The sequence below is a fragment of the Somniosus microcephalus genome, chromosome 3, assembly GCF_052327205.1.
Source record: "Somniosus microcephalus isolate GS21.2 chromosome 3, FLI_Smic_1.0, whole genome shotgun sequence".
Classification (NCBI taxonomy): domain Eukaryota; kingdom Metazoa; phylum Chordata; class Chondrichthyes; order Squaliformes; family Somniosidae; genus Somniosus; species Somniosus microcephalus.
In genome coordinates this window covers 162,050,655-162,067,433 of record NC_140989.1, presented here as the reverse complement: position 1 = coordinate 162,067,433, position 16,779 = coordinate 162,050,655, and the positions used below count along the sequence as shown (strand labels likewise).

The following is a 16,779-nucleotide window of genomic DNA, read 5'->3' as shown; positions in this document are numbered from 1 at the left end:
AGTCAGTCATGCTGTACAGCACTTTGATTGCTTGCCATGCATGTTCATATTGCAGCAGGTCGCTAATTCTGGCTGCAAATTATCACTGAAACTGTTATCTCACTGACATCATAAAAGGGTGTTATTTAAATATGAAACAAGGGCTCAAATGCTTACCGACTCTGTTTGTTGCCTTCAGATTTGCTCGGGTATCTGTATGTTTTTGCCAATCATTTATTCTGAAAAATATTTGAAGACTATTTGCAGCTTTTAAAAACAATTTTTTCTCCCTGTGTAGTGACTTACCTTTTGGTAGCCACATTCTTTTGGCTGCACATTAAAGGTTGCGTACTCATGTCATTCTCCCCCCCCCCCCCCCCCCCCCACCTTCCTTTTGGTGTGCTCTTGTCTACAGATACAAATGAAGCAGGGAGCTTGTAAATGGGCTGGACCTCACCAACCTGCACAAGATCAGTCTTTGGCAGAAACTGCAAGACTAATGCCTTGGTGCCAGGCCCTTATAAATACCAGCTTGTTTTATGTTTCCCTGGGTGGGCGTTGATTTACTAATCTCTGGTGCCAATCTGTGGAGCTCAATGTTTGTCTGTAAAAGGAGTAGTCTTTTTACAGTTTACTTAATGATACACTGGGTTAAAAATGCATGATGGGAATTCCACGCCTTTGAGAGACCAAGTTCAACTGAAGCCAACAGTTCCATGTCGCCCACTCATTTGAACATTATGGGCCTCTCTATAGATCTTACAAAAGTTCTTCTTCTTAGGCAGTCCCTCGGAACCGACTATGACTTGCTTCCACACTAAAAGTGAGTTCTCAGGTGACTGATGAGTCCAATGCGGGAGCTACAGTCTCTGTCACAGGTGGGGCAGATGGTGGTTGAAGGGGTGGGGTGCTTGGGTTGACGTGCACTCCTTCCGCTGTTTGCGCTTGGCTTCTGCTTGCTCCCGGCAAACAGCTCTTGAGGTGTTCGGCACCTTCACAGAATCACAGAAACCCCACAGTGCAGATAGAGGCCATTTCGGCCCATCGAGCCTGCACCGACACATATCCCACCCGATCCCCGTAACCCCTACACCAACACATATCCCACCCTATCCCCGTAACCCCACGTATTTAGTCCCCCTAACACTAAGGGTCAATTTATCATAGCCAATCATCCTAACCTGCACATCTTTGGACTGTGGGAGGAAACCAGAGCACCCGGAGGAAACCCACGCAAACACGGGGAGAATGTGCAAACTCCACACAGACAGTCACCCGAGGCTGGATTCGAACCCGGGTCCCTGGCGCTGTGAGGCAACAGTGTTAACCACTATGCCACCGTGCTGCCCTTCCCGGATGCTTCTCCTCCACTTTGTGCGGTCTTGGGCCAGGGATTCCCAGGTGTCGTGGGGATGTTGCACTTTTTCAAGGAGGCTTTGCGAGTGTCCTTGAAGCGTTTCCTCTGCCCACCTGGGACTCTCTTGCCGTGTCGGAGCTCCGAGTAGAGGGCTTGTTTTGGGAGTCTCGTATCGGGCATGCGGACAATGTGACCCGTCCATTGGAGCTGATTGGATTGAGCATGGTCAAAGCTTCGATGCTTACACTCTCAGCATGGTACCTTGTCCGCTGGGATCTGATGTCGGGAATCCAGGTGTACACTCCCCCTGTGTCTCCATCTATAAAACCTTTCGGTCGGTTAGGCTCTTAGAATCAACCCAATGGCACTAACAACCACAAAATGACCAAACAAACAAACGCGCTTCAGAAGGTTTCTGTACCTCTTGCTGTCTTTGCACGTGCTGAACATTACTATTCCGATTATCAACTGTAAAATCGTCATTGATTGCCTGGTAACAATGGAAGTATTGAAGCCTTGGGAGGGGGGGCGGTGGCGGTCGCTGAAATGAAAACATGCTCAGCATTATTTGGTGTCTGTGATGCAATGTTTGGAGAGGGCTAAATTTATTTATTCAGTACTTTGGAAGTGGGAGCGCCTCAGATGTAGGTTGTTATCTGGACAGGGCCCCTACTTCAGCCAGACAGCACTTAAGTGCTCGTAAAAGCCATTAAAACATTCCACAACAAAATAAAAAAGGAAAAACTGCAGAATCTACAAACTCGAAACTAAAACAGAAAATATTGGAGATTCGTGGCAGGTCGTTGGGTAAAGAGAAGAGGGCAGGCTAATGTTTTAGGTGTGCACCCTTCCTCAGAACTGAAGATTGAAAGATAAACAGGTATTTTGGTAAGGCTGGAAAAATAGAGAAACAGCACGGAGGGAGAGGAGAAAATCCACAGATACACCAATCACAGAGGGCGAGAGTCATAGATTTATACAGCACGGAAAGAGGCCCTTCAGCCCATCATGTCCGCGCCAGCCATCAAGCCCTATCTATTCTAATCCCATTTTCCAGCACCTGGTCCGTAGCCTTGTATGCTATGGCGTTTCAAGTGCTCATCTAAATGCTTCTTGAATGTTGTGAGGGTTCCTGCCTCTACCACCCTTTCAGGCAGTGAGTTCCAGATTCCAACCACCCTCTGGGTGAAAAAGTTTTCCCTCAAATCCCCTCTAAACCTCCTGCCCCTTACCTTGAAACTATGCCCCCTGGTTATTGACCCCACTACTAAGGGGAAAAGTTCCTTTATATCTACCCTATCTATGTCCCTCATAATTTTGTACACCACAATCAGGTCCCCCCTCAGCCTTCTCTGCTCTGAGGAAAACAACCCCAGCCTGTCCAGTCTCTCTTCATAGCTGAAGCGCTCCAGCCCAGGTAACATCCTGGTGAATCTCCTCTGCACCCTCTCCAATGCAATCACATCCTTGCTATAGTGTGGCAACCAGAACAGCACACAGTATTCCAGCTGTGGCCTAACTAGCATTTTGTACAGCTCCATCATAATCTCCCTGCTCTTATATTCTATGCCTTGGCCAATGAAGGCGAGTATCCCATATGCCTTTTTAAACACCTTATCTACCTGTCCTGCTGCCTTCAGGGATCTATGTACATGCACACCAAGGTCCCTCTGATCCTCTGTCCTTCCTAGGATCCTACCATTCATTGTGTATTCCCTTGCCTTGTTAGTCCTCCCAAAATGCATCACCTCACACTTTTCAGGGTTAAATTCCATTTGCCACTGTTCTGCCCACCTGACCAGCCCATCTGACCAACCCATCTATATCGTCCTGTAGCCTGAGGCTTCCCTCCTCGCTATTTACCACTCCACCAATTTTCGTGTCATCTGCGAACTTACTGATCATACCTCCTACATTCATATCTAAATCATTAATGTACACTACAAACAGCAAAGGACCCAGCACCGATCCCTGCGGTACACCACTGGACACAGGCTTCCAGTCAGAAAAACAACCTTCAACCATCACCCTCTGCCTCCTGTCACTAATCCAATTTTGGATCCAATGTGCCAAATTGCCCTGGATCCCATGGGCTCTTACTTTCTTGACCAGTCTCCCATGCGGGACTCTGTCAAAAGCCTTACTGAAGTCCATGTAGACGACATCAACTGCACTACCCTCATCCACACACCTAGTCACCCCCTGGAAAAATTCAATCAAATTGGTTAGACATGATCTCCCCCTGACAAAGCCATGCTGACTATCCTTGATTAATCCTTGCCTCGCCAAGTGGAGACTAATTCTGTCCCTCAGAATTAGTCTCCACTTGGAGTATATTAGTGTAGTTAGTGTATTAAATGTTTTCTATTTTGCACTTTTTCCTTTTTTTTTCAAGCCTTACTAAAATCCCTGTTTATCTTTCAGCCTTCAGTTCTGATGACGGGTACACAGTTGAAACATTAACCTGTCATTTATCTTTACTGATCCCATCAGACCTCATCTGGAGCACTGCATTCAATTCTGGGCACCGCACCTCAGGAAAGATCTATTGGCCGTGGCGGGGGTGCAGCGCAGATTCACCAGAATGATACCCGGGGCTTAAAGGGTTAAATTATGAGGCCAGGTTGCGTAAACTTGGCTTGTATTCCCTTGAGTTTAGAAGTTTGAGGGGTGATCTAATTGAGGTGTTAAAATTATAAAAGGATTTGAAAGGGTAGGAGTTCAGGAGTGAGATCAGGAAGCACTTTTTCACACAAAGGGTAGTGGAAATCTGAAACTCTTCCCCCTACCACTCCCCCCCCCCTCAACCCCCACTCCCCACACACAAAGAAAGGCTGTGGATGCTGGGTCAGTTACAATTTTCAAGATTGAGATGGATAGATTTTTGTTGGGTAAGGGGATCAGGGATATGGAATCAAGGCGGGGAGATGCGGTTGAGGTACAGATCAGCCATGATCTAATTGAATGGCGGAGCAGGTTCAAGGTTCCTAAGCTGCACTGTTTGCTTCCTTTTGCCACGAGGCAGAAAGAGGATATCTTGGGAGGCCCTAAAATATTACATAGATTTGATATACAGCTATTTCAGTGGAAGAGGTGCACAATCACAGTAGGCCAGCAACTCCATCTTACTTTCTTTCTGTACATTTGGTTTACAATGCAATAGTACTTGAGTCTCCACCGATTTTTGCCTTGAGGTTTTATGTGAGTAAAGTTGACTGTGTCATGCCTGAGAGCCCCATTGTATTTGTTAGTTTGCACGTCACCTGAAAGTTTAGTGCCGGTGTAATACATTGGAATACAGTAAAAATGTGACGCTGGCACATTCTGGCCATGTATAACAGGACAAAGACGGTCACTTCCAATTGCTACCTTCGGTACTGTAAAGTGATGACGGGCTTTAATTGTGTGTTTTTAACGTCTTTGCCAGACCGTATCACAGCTGGAAGAGAACGTGAGCAAACTAACGCAACAGCTGGAGAGACAGGTGGACCTGCACCAAGCTGCACTGCAGCGCTCTACGAAGGCGGAGCAGAGGCTATCAGAGCTGCAGGAAAACGTTCGGTACTTGGAGGGACAACTGCTAACTGGAGATGTGCTTCGTGATGGACTGAGCCAGGACAAACAGAAAGTACGGGGTGCAGCCGAATCAAGTTTATTTTCTCATTGTTTCAGCACCTAAGTTGTTTTTATTACATCTACTGAATAGTCTTGGCACGTGTCCCGTCTGCTGTGTGGCAACAAAATGGGGCAGTTTTATTTCTTGCTTTCCTTGCAACCTGCTCACGTTTATCCTTAGTGTTAGCATAGTTCCTCCTTAACCCCAGAGGGCAGGATATTGTAGGCTGTGGAGTTCTCCACAGTGGCCGTTATTGCCACTCCATTATCAGCAGACAGTGCTTGCGTTCTGCATGATGGGACAGGTGTCACGCTCAGTGCTTCCCCCCTCCTCATGAGTCTGCTATTACTGCGAAACAGTTCCACCACTGCTCCTCTAAAAACTCACCCACTGAGGGTAGCCAAATTTGAATGTCAGTGCCAGGATTAAAACTGAGGCCTAAATACTATGCTAATGTTCAACTGCTACAGCACCCGGGCTGTCCTTAGCTCCCTCTCTTTTGGGCTAGTTGTGCTCTCAAGTAAGGAAAATCCTTGGGCATTGGGTAGATTATTCACAGGTATATTTGTAAGTAGAATTTAGCTCCTGGATTGCTAGTCAAAGGAAGAATTTCTCATAGGATGGCCGGTCCTCCTAGGAGGGCACCATCTTCACTGGACTGCCAAGACAAGGGAATGAAACAAGCCATGTGCTCATCTGGACTCCGTTCCCACAAAATCATCGCTTTTGGTGAAGTGGCAAAGATGCTGGGACCTGAGGTTGGGTTTGAGTATGTGTCATGATTCAGCGATTGAGCTTAGGAGTGAGAGTGGTAAAGGTGGCACTGGTTTTATATATGTGATGTGAATTGACGACAATGTGAGAATTAAATTTGAGACACATTATCTTAATATTTCTGCACGTTTATCGCAACGTTAAAATGGGTTTGCAAACACGTAAAAATGTATACAAAATAATTCTTAATATGTTCATTTTCTGTGAAGTATCTTAAATTCTTGGAGCACATAGCAGAGAAAATGAAGCTGGAGAGGATGACAGCAGAGATTGGCTTCGATATGCAACTGGATGCAATTCTTGCCCGGGCCGATCAGCTGGTTAAAATGGAGAGCGAGGCAATTATTGAAAATAAGACTCTTACATACAGCCTGAAGAGAAAGGTAGAATAATCTGAAATAGCCAATTCTCGGTTTTGTCAAATTAATCTTACTCAGTTTCCTCGTACAATTGTGAAATCTGAGAGATGGTATATTATTACATAACCTACAAACATAGAAGATAGGAGCAGGAGTAGGCCATTTGGCTCCTCGAGCCTGCTCCGCCATTTAATGAGATCATGGCTGATCATCCAAATTCAGTACCCTGTCCCTGCTTTCTCTCCATATCCCTTGATCCCTTTAGCCTCAAGAAATATATGCAACTCCTTTTTGAATATATTTAATGAATTGGCCTCAACAGCCCTGTGTGGCAGAGAATTCCACAGGTTCACCACTCTCTGGGTGAAGAAATTCCTCCTCATCTCCGTCCTAAATAGCTTACCCCCTATCCTTAGACTGTGACCCCTGGTTCTGGACTCCCCCGCCATCGGGAACATCCTTCCTGCATCTAGTCTGTCCAGGCCTGTTAGAATTTTATAAGTTTCAATGAGATCCACTCTCATTCTTCTAAACTCTAGCGAATATAAGCCTAATCAAACCAATCTCTCCTCATATGTCATTCCTGCCATCCCACGCATCAGTCTGGTGAATCTTCGCTGCACTCCCTCCATGGCAAGAACATCCTTCCTCAGATATGGCGACCAAAACTGCACACAATACTCAAGGTGTGGTCTCACCAAGGCCCTGTACAACTGCAGCAAGACATCCTTGCTCCTGCACTCAAATCCTCTAGCTATGAAGGCCAACATACCATTTGCCTTCTTAACCGCCTGCTGCACCTGCATGCTCACCTTCAGCGACTGGTGCACAAGGACACCCAGGTCTCGTTGCACTTCCCCTTTTCCCAATCTATTGCCGTTCAGATAATAATCTGTCTTCCTGTTTTTGCCACCGAAGTGGATAACCTCACATTTATCCACATTATACTGCATTTGCCATGCATCTGCCCAATCACCCAACCTGTCCAAATCATACTGGAGTTTCTCGGCATCCTCCTCACAGCACACACGCCCACCCAGCTTTGTGTCATCTGCAAACTTGGAGATATTACATCTAGTTCCCTCGTCTAGATCATTAATATATATTGTGAATAGCTGGGGTCCTAGCACCGATCCCTGCGGTACCCCACTAGTCACTGCCTGCCACTCGGAAAAAGACCCGTTTATTCCAACTCTTTGCTTCCTGTCTGCCAACCAGTTCTCTATCCAAGACAGATTAGTTATGTTAAGAACAAGAAAAAGCCAATCGACTCATCAGTCACGATCCTTCCACACTCTACCCTATCATGGACTCCACCCACCCATTTAATCTCCTTTCCACAGCCCAAGTACAATCTGCTTTATCATGGACTTTCTTGCTGTTTCCTACTTATCTGTCTTAATTCTATCTAACTGTCAGTCTGTCTGTCTATTTATGGGATATGTTTACATCTTCACCGCCTGGACAGTAATCTGGCGGGCAGATTGTACGCCTCTTTATCGAACCCCTGTAATTTTTACTTTATTGATTTGTATGGAATGAAAATCAGAGGGTTTGGGCGATCCATCCCAGGAGATTACTGCCCAGGCAGTGAAGACAAAAATCTACCCATATATCTTTACAGTACACATCAATAGTGATAATTATAAATCTCCAGCCTAACTATTTGAATGGGTAGGAAGAGTTTGTGATAGGGGAGCGTGTACATGGGCTGTGGAAGGAGATTGAATGGGTGAGTAGAGTCCATGATAGGGGAGAGTGTACATGGGCTGTAGAAGGAGATTGAATGGGTGAGTAGAGTCCATGATAGGGGAGTGTGTACATTTTCAGGCCACTACCAGGCGGGGACACTTAAAATGTTCCCTTTAAGCTGTGCAGCCACGGAGCGGTCGGGAGCTCCCGCGCATCCGGCTTATCGGCTTTTAAATGCAAAAACGTGCATGCGCGGACTTTTGAATGGGCCACGCAGCCCGTTAAAGGGGCCACATGGCCCAAAAATAATTAGGTAGAACATTGGTCCCTTGTGCATTAATTGGAGCCAATACTTCCTACAACCAAGACTAGTTGTACTTGCAGCACCTTGACCTACAGTTCCTGCTGTGCGTGCTTTCATGCTCATTATTGCTTACATTTTGAATTGAAATAAAATAACTGGTTTCCCTCGCCCCCCCAACGAGCCACCTCTTGTGTGCTTAACTCGGCATTGACAGGGATAGGAAGTTGCAAGTTACTGTTACATCCAGCTGATGTGGATTTACGTCTAAACTTACAGCAAAATACGTCCAACACAACCGCACATGGGGAAATTGTAATCAAGAGCCTCCCAGGATGGGAATTTATTTACACTGGCTTGCAGTAAGGCTTGTAAATTGATTTTCACTCAAGGCTTTTTCAGAGTTACTTCATTCAACCTTTTCTTTTTCTCTTTTTCAAAAATGTTTGTGCTCATCAAGGTAAGGGATGTTAGTGCTGGGGAATGAAACTCATCGTATTTTAGTATCAAACATTCCCAGGATAGGAACAGCACAGCCAGATGTACAGTAAAGCTCCATCTACTCAGTCCCAAAGAAAGACCGACCGACCTCAAGACGTCCCAAAGCACTTTACAGCCAATAAAGTACTTTTGAAGTAATGCAGGAGATGCAGCAGCCAATTTGTGCACAGCAAGGTCCCACTAATAGCAATGACATAATGACCAGATAATCTGTTTTGGTGATGTTGATTGAGGGATAAATATTGGCCAGGATACCCAGGATAACTCCCCTGATCTTAGTGCCATGGGCTCTTTTATTGAGAGGGTTTAACATCTCATCCAAAAGACAGTACCTTCAACAGTGCAGCACTCCCTCAGTACTCTACTCAAGTGTCGCCCTGGAGTATGGGTTCAAGTCTCGGGAGTGGGATTTGAACCCACAACCTTCTGACTCAGAGGCTAGAGTGCTACCACTGAGACCTTAAAGGTTGAACCACTTTCAGTCTGAGAGAATATGAGAAGTGAAGGGACTAATTAGTTTTACTCTTCCAGCTTAAAGCCCAGAAAGAGAAGTTAGATAGCAAAGAGCTGCACATGGATCTGCTGAGGAGAAAAATTACCCAACTGGATGTGGAGAAACAGACACAAACTGCGCTGGCAGTGGAGAGGGATGACGCCAACTTAACCGTGCGGAAGCTGCAGAAAAAGGTGGAACGTCTTGAGAAGGAACTCCGTTCAGCACACACCTCCGGCACAGACCTGAAAGCGAAGCTCTCCGACACTCATGAGCTCAAGGTAATTCCAAAATGTCGATCCATGTGCTATTGGCTTCTGTTATAATATTCTGCCTGTGGAGTTACTATTTCACAACCATTTGCCTTGAGGGTTATTGCAACTGAACAGGGTAAGTGAAGTAGGGGTCTAGCAATTCAACAAAGTGAGTTTGACTGCCTGCTTTTGAAAATGTGGCACTTGACTCTCTGCTGTAGATGGTGGATGTTTCCTGGTTCCGTACCAATCGCCAAGTTCCTCTTCACATTGAAGAGAAGGCCAGGTGATATTATAAATTATAATAGGGAACGGTAACTTCATTGATCTGTCCTTCCAGCGTGAATGTGGATCGAAGAATCATTGCTGCTCTGTGTACTCTTCACTCCGACCTATGCTCTCTTTGAGTGCAGCTCCACACTGAGAGCATTGGACTGGTGAATTGACCCTTTGGCTCGTATATGTTGTATAAATCAAGTGGGCATAGATAGAATCATAGAATAGTACAGCACAGAAGGAGGCCATTCGGCCCATCGAGTCAGCACCGGCTCTTTAGTGGATCAATCCAGTTAGTCCCCCTCCCCCGCTCTTTCTCCATATCCTGCAATTTTCTCCTTCAAGTATTTGTCCAATTCCCTTTTGAAGGCTACTATTGAATCTGTATCCACCACCCTATCAGGCAGTGCATTCCAAATCCTAACCACTCGTTGCGTAAAAAAGTTTTTCCTCCTGTCGCCTCTGGTTCTTTTGCCAATCACCTTAAATCTGTTCCCTCTGGTTACCGACCCTTCAGCCATTGGCAACAGTTTCTCTTTATTTACACTATCTAAACCTTTCATGATTTTAAACACCTCTATCAAATCTCCTCTAAGGAGAACAAACCCAGCTTCTCCAGTCTATCCATGTAACTGTACTCCCTCATCCCTGGAACCAGTCTAGTAAATCTCTTCTGTGTCCTCACCAAAGCTTTCACGTCCTCCCTAAAGTGTGTGCCCAGAATTGGACACAATACTCCAGCTGGGGCCGGACTAGTGTTTTATATAGGTTTAGCACAACTTCCTGGCTTTTGTACTCTATGCCTCTATTTATAAAGCCTAGGATCACATATGCTTTATTAACTGCTTTGTTAACCTGTCCTGCCACCTTCAAAGATTTGTGCACAAACACCCCCAGGTCTCTCTGTTCTTGCACCCCCTTTAAAATTGTACCAGCAAATATAACATAAAAACACAAAATGCTGGAAATGCTCAGCAGATCAGGCAGTATCTGTGGAGAGAGCAAAACAGAGGTAACGTTTCAGGTCAATGACCTTTCGTCAGAGTTCTGATGAAAGGTCATCGACCTGAAACATTGGGGGGGAAGCTTTAACCTAAAAAAAATGGGTGGGCTTGGAGCGGGGGGTAGTGAAATTGTTAAAAATGTGAATCCCGACTTGACCACACCCCCAACCCTCTTTCCCCATGAAAATCCAGCCCACTAACTCTGTTTCTCTCTCCACAGATGCTGCCTGACCTGCTGAGTATTTCCAGCATTTTCTGCTTTTATTTCAGATTTCCAGCAAATATAACACCTTGTTATAGGTGTACATTGGATTAATAGAAATTCTCTTTACATGCCCTGGATATAGATGAGAAACTCAAAAAAAAATTCCTGATTTTGCTGTTTAAAGAACTATAATTTTTTTTAAATTTTCCATTCTTGGGCTGTGGACACCGCTGGCAAGATTGGCATTTATTGCCGGTCCCGAGTTCCCCTGACAAGGTGGTGAAACAATTGCGTGGCTCGCTTGGCCACTTCAGAGGGCAGTTAAGATTCAACCATGTTGGAGTGACATATTGGTGAGACTGGGTGGGGATGGCAGGTTCCTCCCCTAAAGGACATTGTTGTGTATGTAACCTGTTCCACCTTAAGAGAGCTTAAGCCTGTTCCACCTTAAGAGATGTACTACTTTCTCAGGCTGCTGTAGACGTAATACCGGGGGTGAACACACCGGTATATAAGCACTGTGCAGTAATCTTGTATTCAGAATAGTCCCCACCTCCAACCAGTAAAGACCTGTTTTTGATTGTTATTAATTAGTCTGTGTCTTAATTAACTAGATAACTCACAGATTTAACAGACATTAGTTGAGTTTTTATGATGTGGTCACTTTTTTGATGCTTGCTTTCTAATACGGAATTCACATTTTCAAACTGCCATGGTAGGATTTAAACTCGTGTTCTACTGAGATTACTAGGCCAGTAACATAACCACTACACCAATACCTTTAATTAGCCTGTTGATGCTGAGATGCAAATCACCCTCGACAGTGAGACATCAGATGAGTGTTGAGATACTTTTCTTAATTTAGTAGAAAGTCTTATTGTTGGCTGATTCTCTGTAAAGTGTGCTCAATTCCATTCGATACAGCTGTCTTCTTCTCCAATATAGATTAAAACACTGGAACAAAACAAAACTATAGAGGAGCTGAATAAATCTGTGAAGAAGCTGGAGAAGCTGAAGGAGGAGGTTCAAGAAAAGCTAAACTCCACTAAGTCAGAGTTGGACTTCAATGAATTTGAGGCAAAGGAGGAGCAAGATCGAGCCCGGAACATACTGGAAGCTGTGAGCAGTGAGCTTAAGACTCTCAAACAAACCCTGGAAGAAGTGGCCAAAAGAGAGAAGCAGGTAGGAATACTCATCCTTGTGCTCAAGGTGAAGAGTGACAGGTGGAGAGTGGAATATTTCCCATTTCTGGCAGCACTGAGTTATTCCGTGCAAGTTGTAACAGGTGTAAGTGGTGTCTTAGTGGTAGCACGCTCGCCTCTGTGTCAGAAGGTTGTGGGTTCAAGTCCCACTCCAGAGACTTGAGCACATAATTTAGGCTGACACTCCAGTGCAGTACTGAGGGAGTGCTGCATTGTCGGTAGGTGCTGTCTTTTGGATGAGATGTTAAACTGAGGCCCCGTCTTCCCTCTCTGGTAGAAAAGATCCCATGGCGCTATTCGAAGGAGAGTTCTCCGGGGGTCCTGGCCGGTATTTAACTCTCAACCAACAGATTATCTGGTCATTATTTCATTGCTGTTTGCGGGATCTTGCTGTGTGCAAATTGCTTGTGCTTTCTACATCACAACAGTGACTACACTTCAAAAGTATTTCATTGGCTGTAAAGAGCTTTGGGGACGCCCTGACCTTGTGAAAGGAGATATATAAATGCAAGCTCTTTCTTTAACACAGACTAAACTCAAAGCACAGCTGCCAGTTCCAGGGGGTCGCAGTTCAGTATACATTGAAAAAACAGATATGCAAAAGCTAGAAGTGTGTGACAGGAAGAAACACATCCAAGCGACTCAAATGGCATCTTGGGGTAAATGTTACCAGGAGGTGCTGCCAGAGTGGAGCGGAGCCCAGTGGGAGGGTCAACAATCAAGTGCAAAGGTCAACGTGGCTCCACCCTCCAACTTCTCTCAGTTGTTAAAATTCCTCAGAAGATCAGGGGGGCCGTGAATGAGGGGCACTGACTTCTGCACCCTCACCTCGACTGTTCGATCTGCTCTCCCGTGGAGCAAGGCTCCACTCCGGCAATGCTAACTTGTAGAATCTACCTACCCCATGTTTAAGGGTTAAATTATGGGAACATATTGCTTAAACTTGACTTGTATTCCCTTGCGTTTAGAAGGTTGAGGGGCAATCTGATCAAGGTGTTTAAAATGTTAAAACGATTCGTTAGGGTAGATACAGAGAAACTATTTCCTCTAGTGTGAGATTCCAGAACAAGGGGGCATAATCTTAAAATTAGAGCCAGGCCATTCATGGGTGAAATCAGGATGTATTACTTCACACAAAAGGCAGTGGAAATCTGGAAAGCTCTCCCCCAAAAGGCCGTGGATGCTGGGGATCAATTGAAATTTTCAAGACAGAGGTAGATAGATTTTTGTTGGGTAAGGGTATTAAGGAATATGGAGCTAAGGTGGGTAAGCAGAGTTGAGGTGCAGATCAACCATGATCTAATTGAATGGCGGAACAGGCCCGAGGGGCTGAATGGCCTCCTCCTGTTCCTATGTTCCTATTTCCCCAGTCCTGGCACAGGACAGGGTTTTTACCAAAGGGCATATTCTTAATGCAGGGTGAATCGGGCAGCTGTGTAACGGGCCCACCCTATGCCTCCGATATTCCCCGACTGTACTTACTCCAGGATCGCAGAGACAAAAAAAATGCCCCATTAATAGTTTATCAACAGCATCCAAGCTCTGAAGAGTGAAGTATATTAAGAATAAAACCGGACAGACCACCCGGCATCGACCTCGGCACCGGCTTCGGACACGAAAATGGCACACCCAGTCCGGTAAACCCTGCAAAGTCCTCCTCACTAACATCTGGAGACTTGTGCCAAAATTGGGAGAGCTGTCCCACAGACTAGTCAAGCAACAACCTGACATAGTCATACTCACAGAATCATACCTTTCAGCCAATGTCCCAGACTCCTCCATCACCATCCTTGGGTATGTCCTGTCCCACTGTCAGGACAGACCCACCAGAGGTGGCGGCACAGTAGTATACAGTCGGGAGGGAGTGGCCCTGTGAGTCCTCAACATTGACTCCAGACCCCATAAAACCAAGGAAACCGCCTGCTCATTACCACCTACCGCCATCCCTCAGCTGATGAATCAGTACTCCTCCATGTTGAACACCGCTTGGCAGAAGCACTGAGGGTGGCAAGCGCAGTGGGGGACTTCAATGTCCATCACCAAGAGTGGGTCGGTAGCACCGCTACTGACCGAGCTGGCCAAGTGCTGAAGGACATAGCTGCCAGGCTGGGCCTGCGGCAGGTGGTGAGAGAACCAACACGAGGGAAAAACCTACTTGACCTTGTCCTCACCAATCTATCTGTCGCAGATGCATCTGTCCATGATAGCATTGGTAGCAGTGACTAGCGCACAGTCCTTGTGGGGACAAAGTCCCGTCTTCACACTGAGGACATGCTCCATCATGTTGTGTGGCACTACCACTGTGCTAAATGGGATAGATGCAGAACAGATCTAGCAGCTCAAAACTGGGCATCCATGAGACGCTATGGGTCATCAGCAGCAGCAGAATTGTATTCCACCACAATCTGTAGCCTCAAGACCCAGCATATCCCTCACTCTACCATTTCCATCAAGCCAGGGGACCAACCCTGGTTCAATGAGGAGTGTAGAAGAGCATGCCAGGAGCAGCACCAGACGTACCTAAAAATGAGGCGCCAACCTGGGGAAGCTGCAATATAAAAATACATGCATGCTATAGACAGAGCTAAGCAATCCGACAATCAACGGATCAGATCAAAGCTCTGCAGTCCTGCCACATCCAGTCGTGAATGGTGGTGGACCATTAAACAACTAACGGGAGGAGGAGGCTCCATAAATATTCCCATCCTCAAAGATGGCAGAGCCCAGCACGCGGGTGCAAAAGACAAGGCTGAAACGTTTGCAACCATCTTCAGCCAGAAGTGCCAAGTGGATGATCCATATCAGCCTTCTCCTGAGGTCCCCACCATCACAGCAGCCAGTCTTCAGCCAATTCGATTCACGTGATATCAAGAAACGGCTGAGCGCACTGGATACAGCAAAGTCTATGGGCCTCGACAACATCCTGGCTGTCATGATGAAGACTTGTGCTCCAGAACTAGCCATGCCTCTAGCCAGGCTGTTCCAGTACAGCTACAACACTGGCATCTACCTGACAATGTGGAAAACTGCCCAGGAATGTCCTGTCCACAAAAAGCAGGACAAATTCAATCCGACCAATTACTGCCCCATCAGTCTACTCTCAATCATCAGCAAAGTGATGGAAGGTGTCGTCGACAGTGCTATCAAGCAGCACTTACTCACCAATAACCTGCTCACTGATGCCCAGTTTGGGTTCCGCCAGGACCACTCGGCTGCGGACCTCATTACAGCCTTGGTCCAAACATGGACAAAGGAGCTGAATTTCAGAGGTGAGGTGAGAGTGACTGCCCTTGACATCAAGGCAGCATTTGATCGAGTGTGGCATCAAGGAGCCCTAGTAAAACTGAAGTCAATGGGAATCGGAGGGAAAATTCTCCACTGGCTGGAGTCACACCTTAGCACAAAGGAAGATGGTTGTGGTTGTTGGAGGTCAATCATCACTGCCCCAGGACATCGCTGCAGGAGTTCCTCAGCGCAGTGTCCTAGGCCCAACCATCTACAGTTGCTTCATTAATGACCTTCCCTCCATCATAAGGTCAGAAGTGGGGATGTTTGCTGATGACTGCACAGTGTTCAGCACCATTCACAACTCCTCAGATAATGAAGCAGTCCATGCCCACATGCAACCAGACCTGGACGACATCCAGGCTTGGGCTGATAACTGGCAAGTAACATTCGTGCGACACAAGTGCCAGGTAATGACTATCTCCAATGAGCGAGATCTAACCACCGCCCCTTGACATTCAATGGCATTACCATTGCCGAATCCACCACCATCAACATCCTGGGGGGTCACCATTGACCAGAAATTTAACTGGACCAGCCACATAAATACTGTGGCGACAAGAGCAGGTCAGAGGCTAGGTATTCTGCGGCGAGTGTATCACGTCCTGACTCCCCAAAGCCTTTCCACCATCTACAAGGCACAAGTCAGGAGTGTGATGGAATACTCTCTGTTGTGTCCGGGTATAATAAGACACAGACTGCGGAGAACGGTACAACAGGTGTTTACTCAACGTGGCTCACAGTGGAACTGATCTGTACAGATTACTACTCAGGGCTATATACAGGTGTGGTCACTGCCGGTACTGCAGTATACATGAGCTGTAAAAGATAGTTCCCCACTTAAAGGTATATACATTACACTCTCCACTTGCCTGGGTGAGTGCAGCTCCAACAACACTCAAGAAGCTCGACACCATCCAGGACAAAGCAACCCGCTTGATTGGCACCCCATCCACCACCTTGAACATTCACTCCCTCCACCACCAGAGCACCGTGGCTGCAGTGTGTACCATCTACAGGATGCACTGCAGCAACTCACTAAGGCTTCTTTGACAGAGCTCCTCCCAAACCCGCGACCTCTACCACCTAGAAGGACAAGGGCAGCAGCCGCGTGGGAAATCACCACCTCCAAGTTCCCCTCCAAGTCACACACCATCCTGACTTAGAAGTATATCGCCAATCCTTCATCGTCGCTGGGTCAAAATCCTGGAGCTCCCGACCTAACAGCACTGTGAGAGTACCTTCAATACATGGACTGCAACGGTTCAAGGCAGCTCACCACCACCTTCTCGAGGGCAACTAGGGATGGGCAATAGATGCTGGCCCTGCCAGCGATGCTCACATTCCAGGAATTAATAACAAAAAAAGTGGCTACACGCTGATTCTAAAATAATATATGCAGCTTGTGTCGATGACCTTTCCTGAGCTGGAGTGGGTACCAGTAGTAGTTTTCCTGTCTCACTTGCCCAGGAGAGGGAGTG

The 16,779-nt window shown here is 46.4% G+C and overlaps 1 protein-coding gene across 3 annotated transcripts in view; it reads left to right on the top strand.

The window, feature by feature from the left end:
* ccdc170 (coiled-coil domain containing 170) overlaps positions 1 to 16,779 on the top strand; it is a 164,101-nt gene that overhangs the window by 125,468 nt on the left and 21,854 nt on the right. For all 3 annotated transcript variants that reach the window (XM_085981822.1, XM_085981821.1, XM_085981823.1), the window contains 4 exons: positions 4,764 to 4,964; positions 5,936 to 6,109; positions 9,111 to 9,353; positions 11,757 to 11,993. In XM_085981822.1, the coding sequence (XP_085837948.1) occupies positions 4,764 to 4,964; positions 5,936 to 6,109; positions 9,111 to 9,353; positions 11,757 to 11,993 (855 nt within the window). The remainder of the gene's footprint in view (positions 1 to 4,763; positions 4,965 to 5,935; positions 6,110 to 9,110; positions 9,354 to 11,756; positions 11,994 to 16,779) is intronic.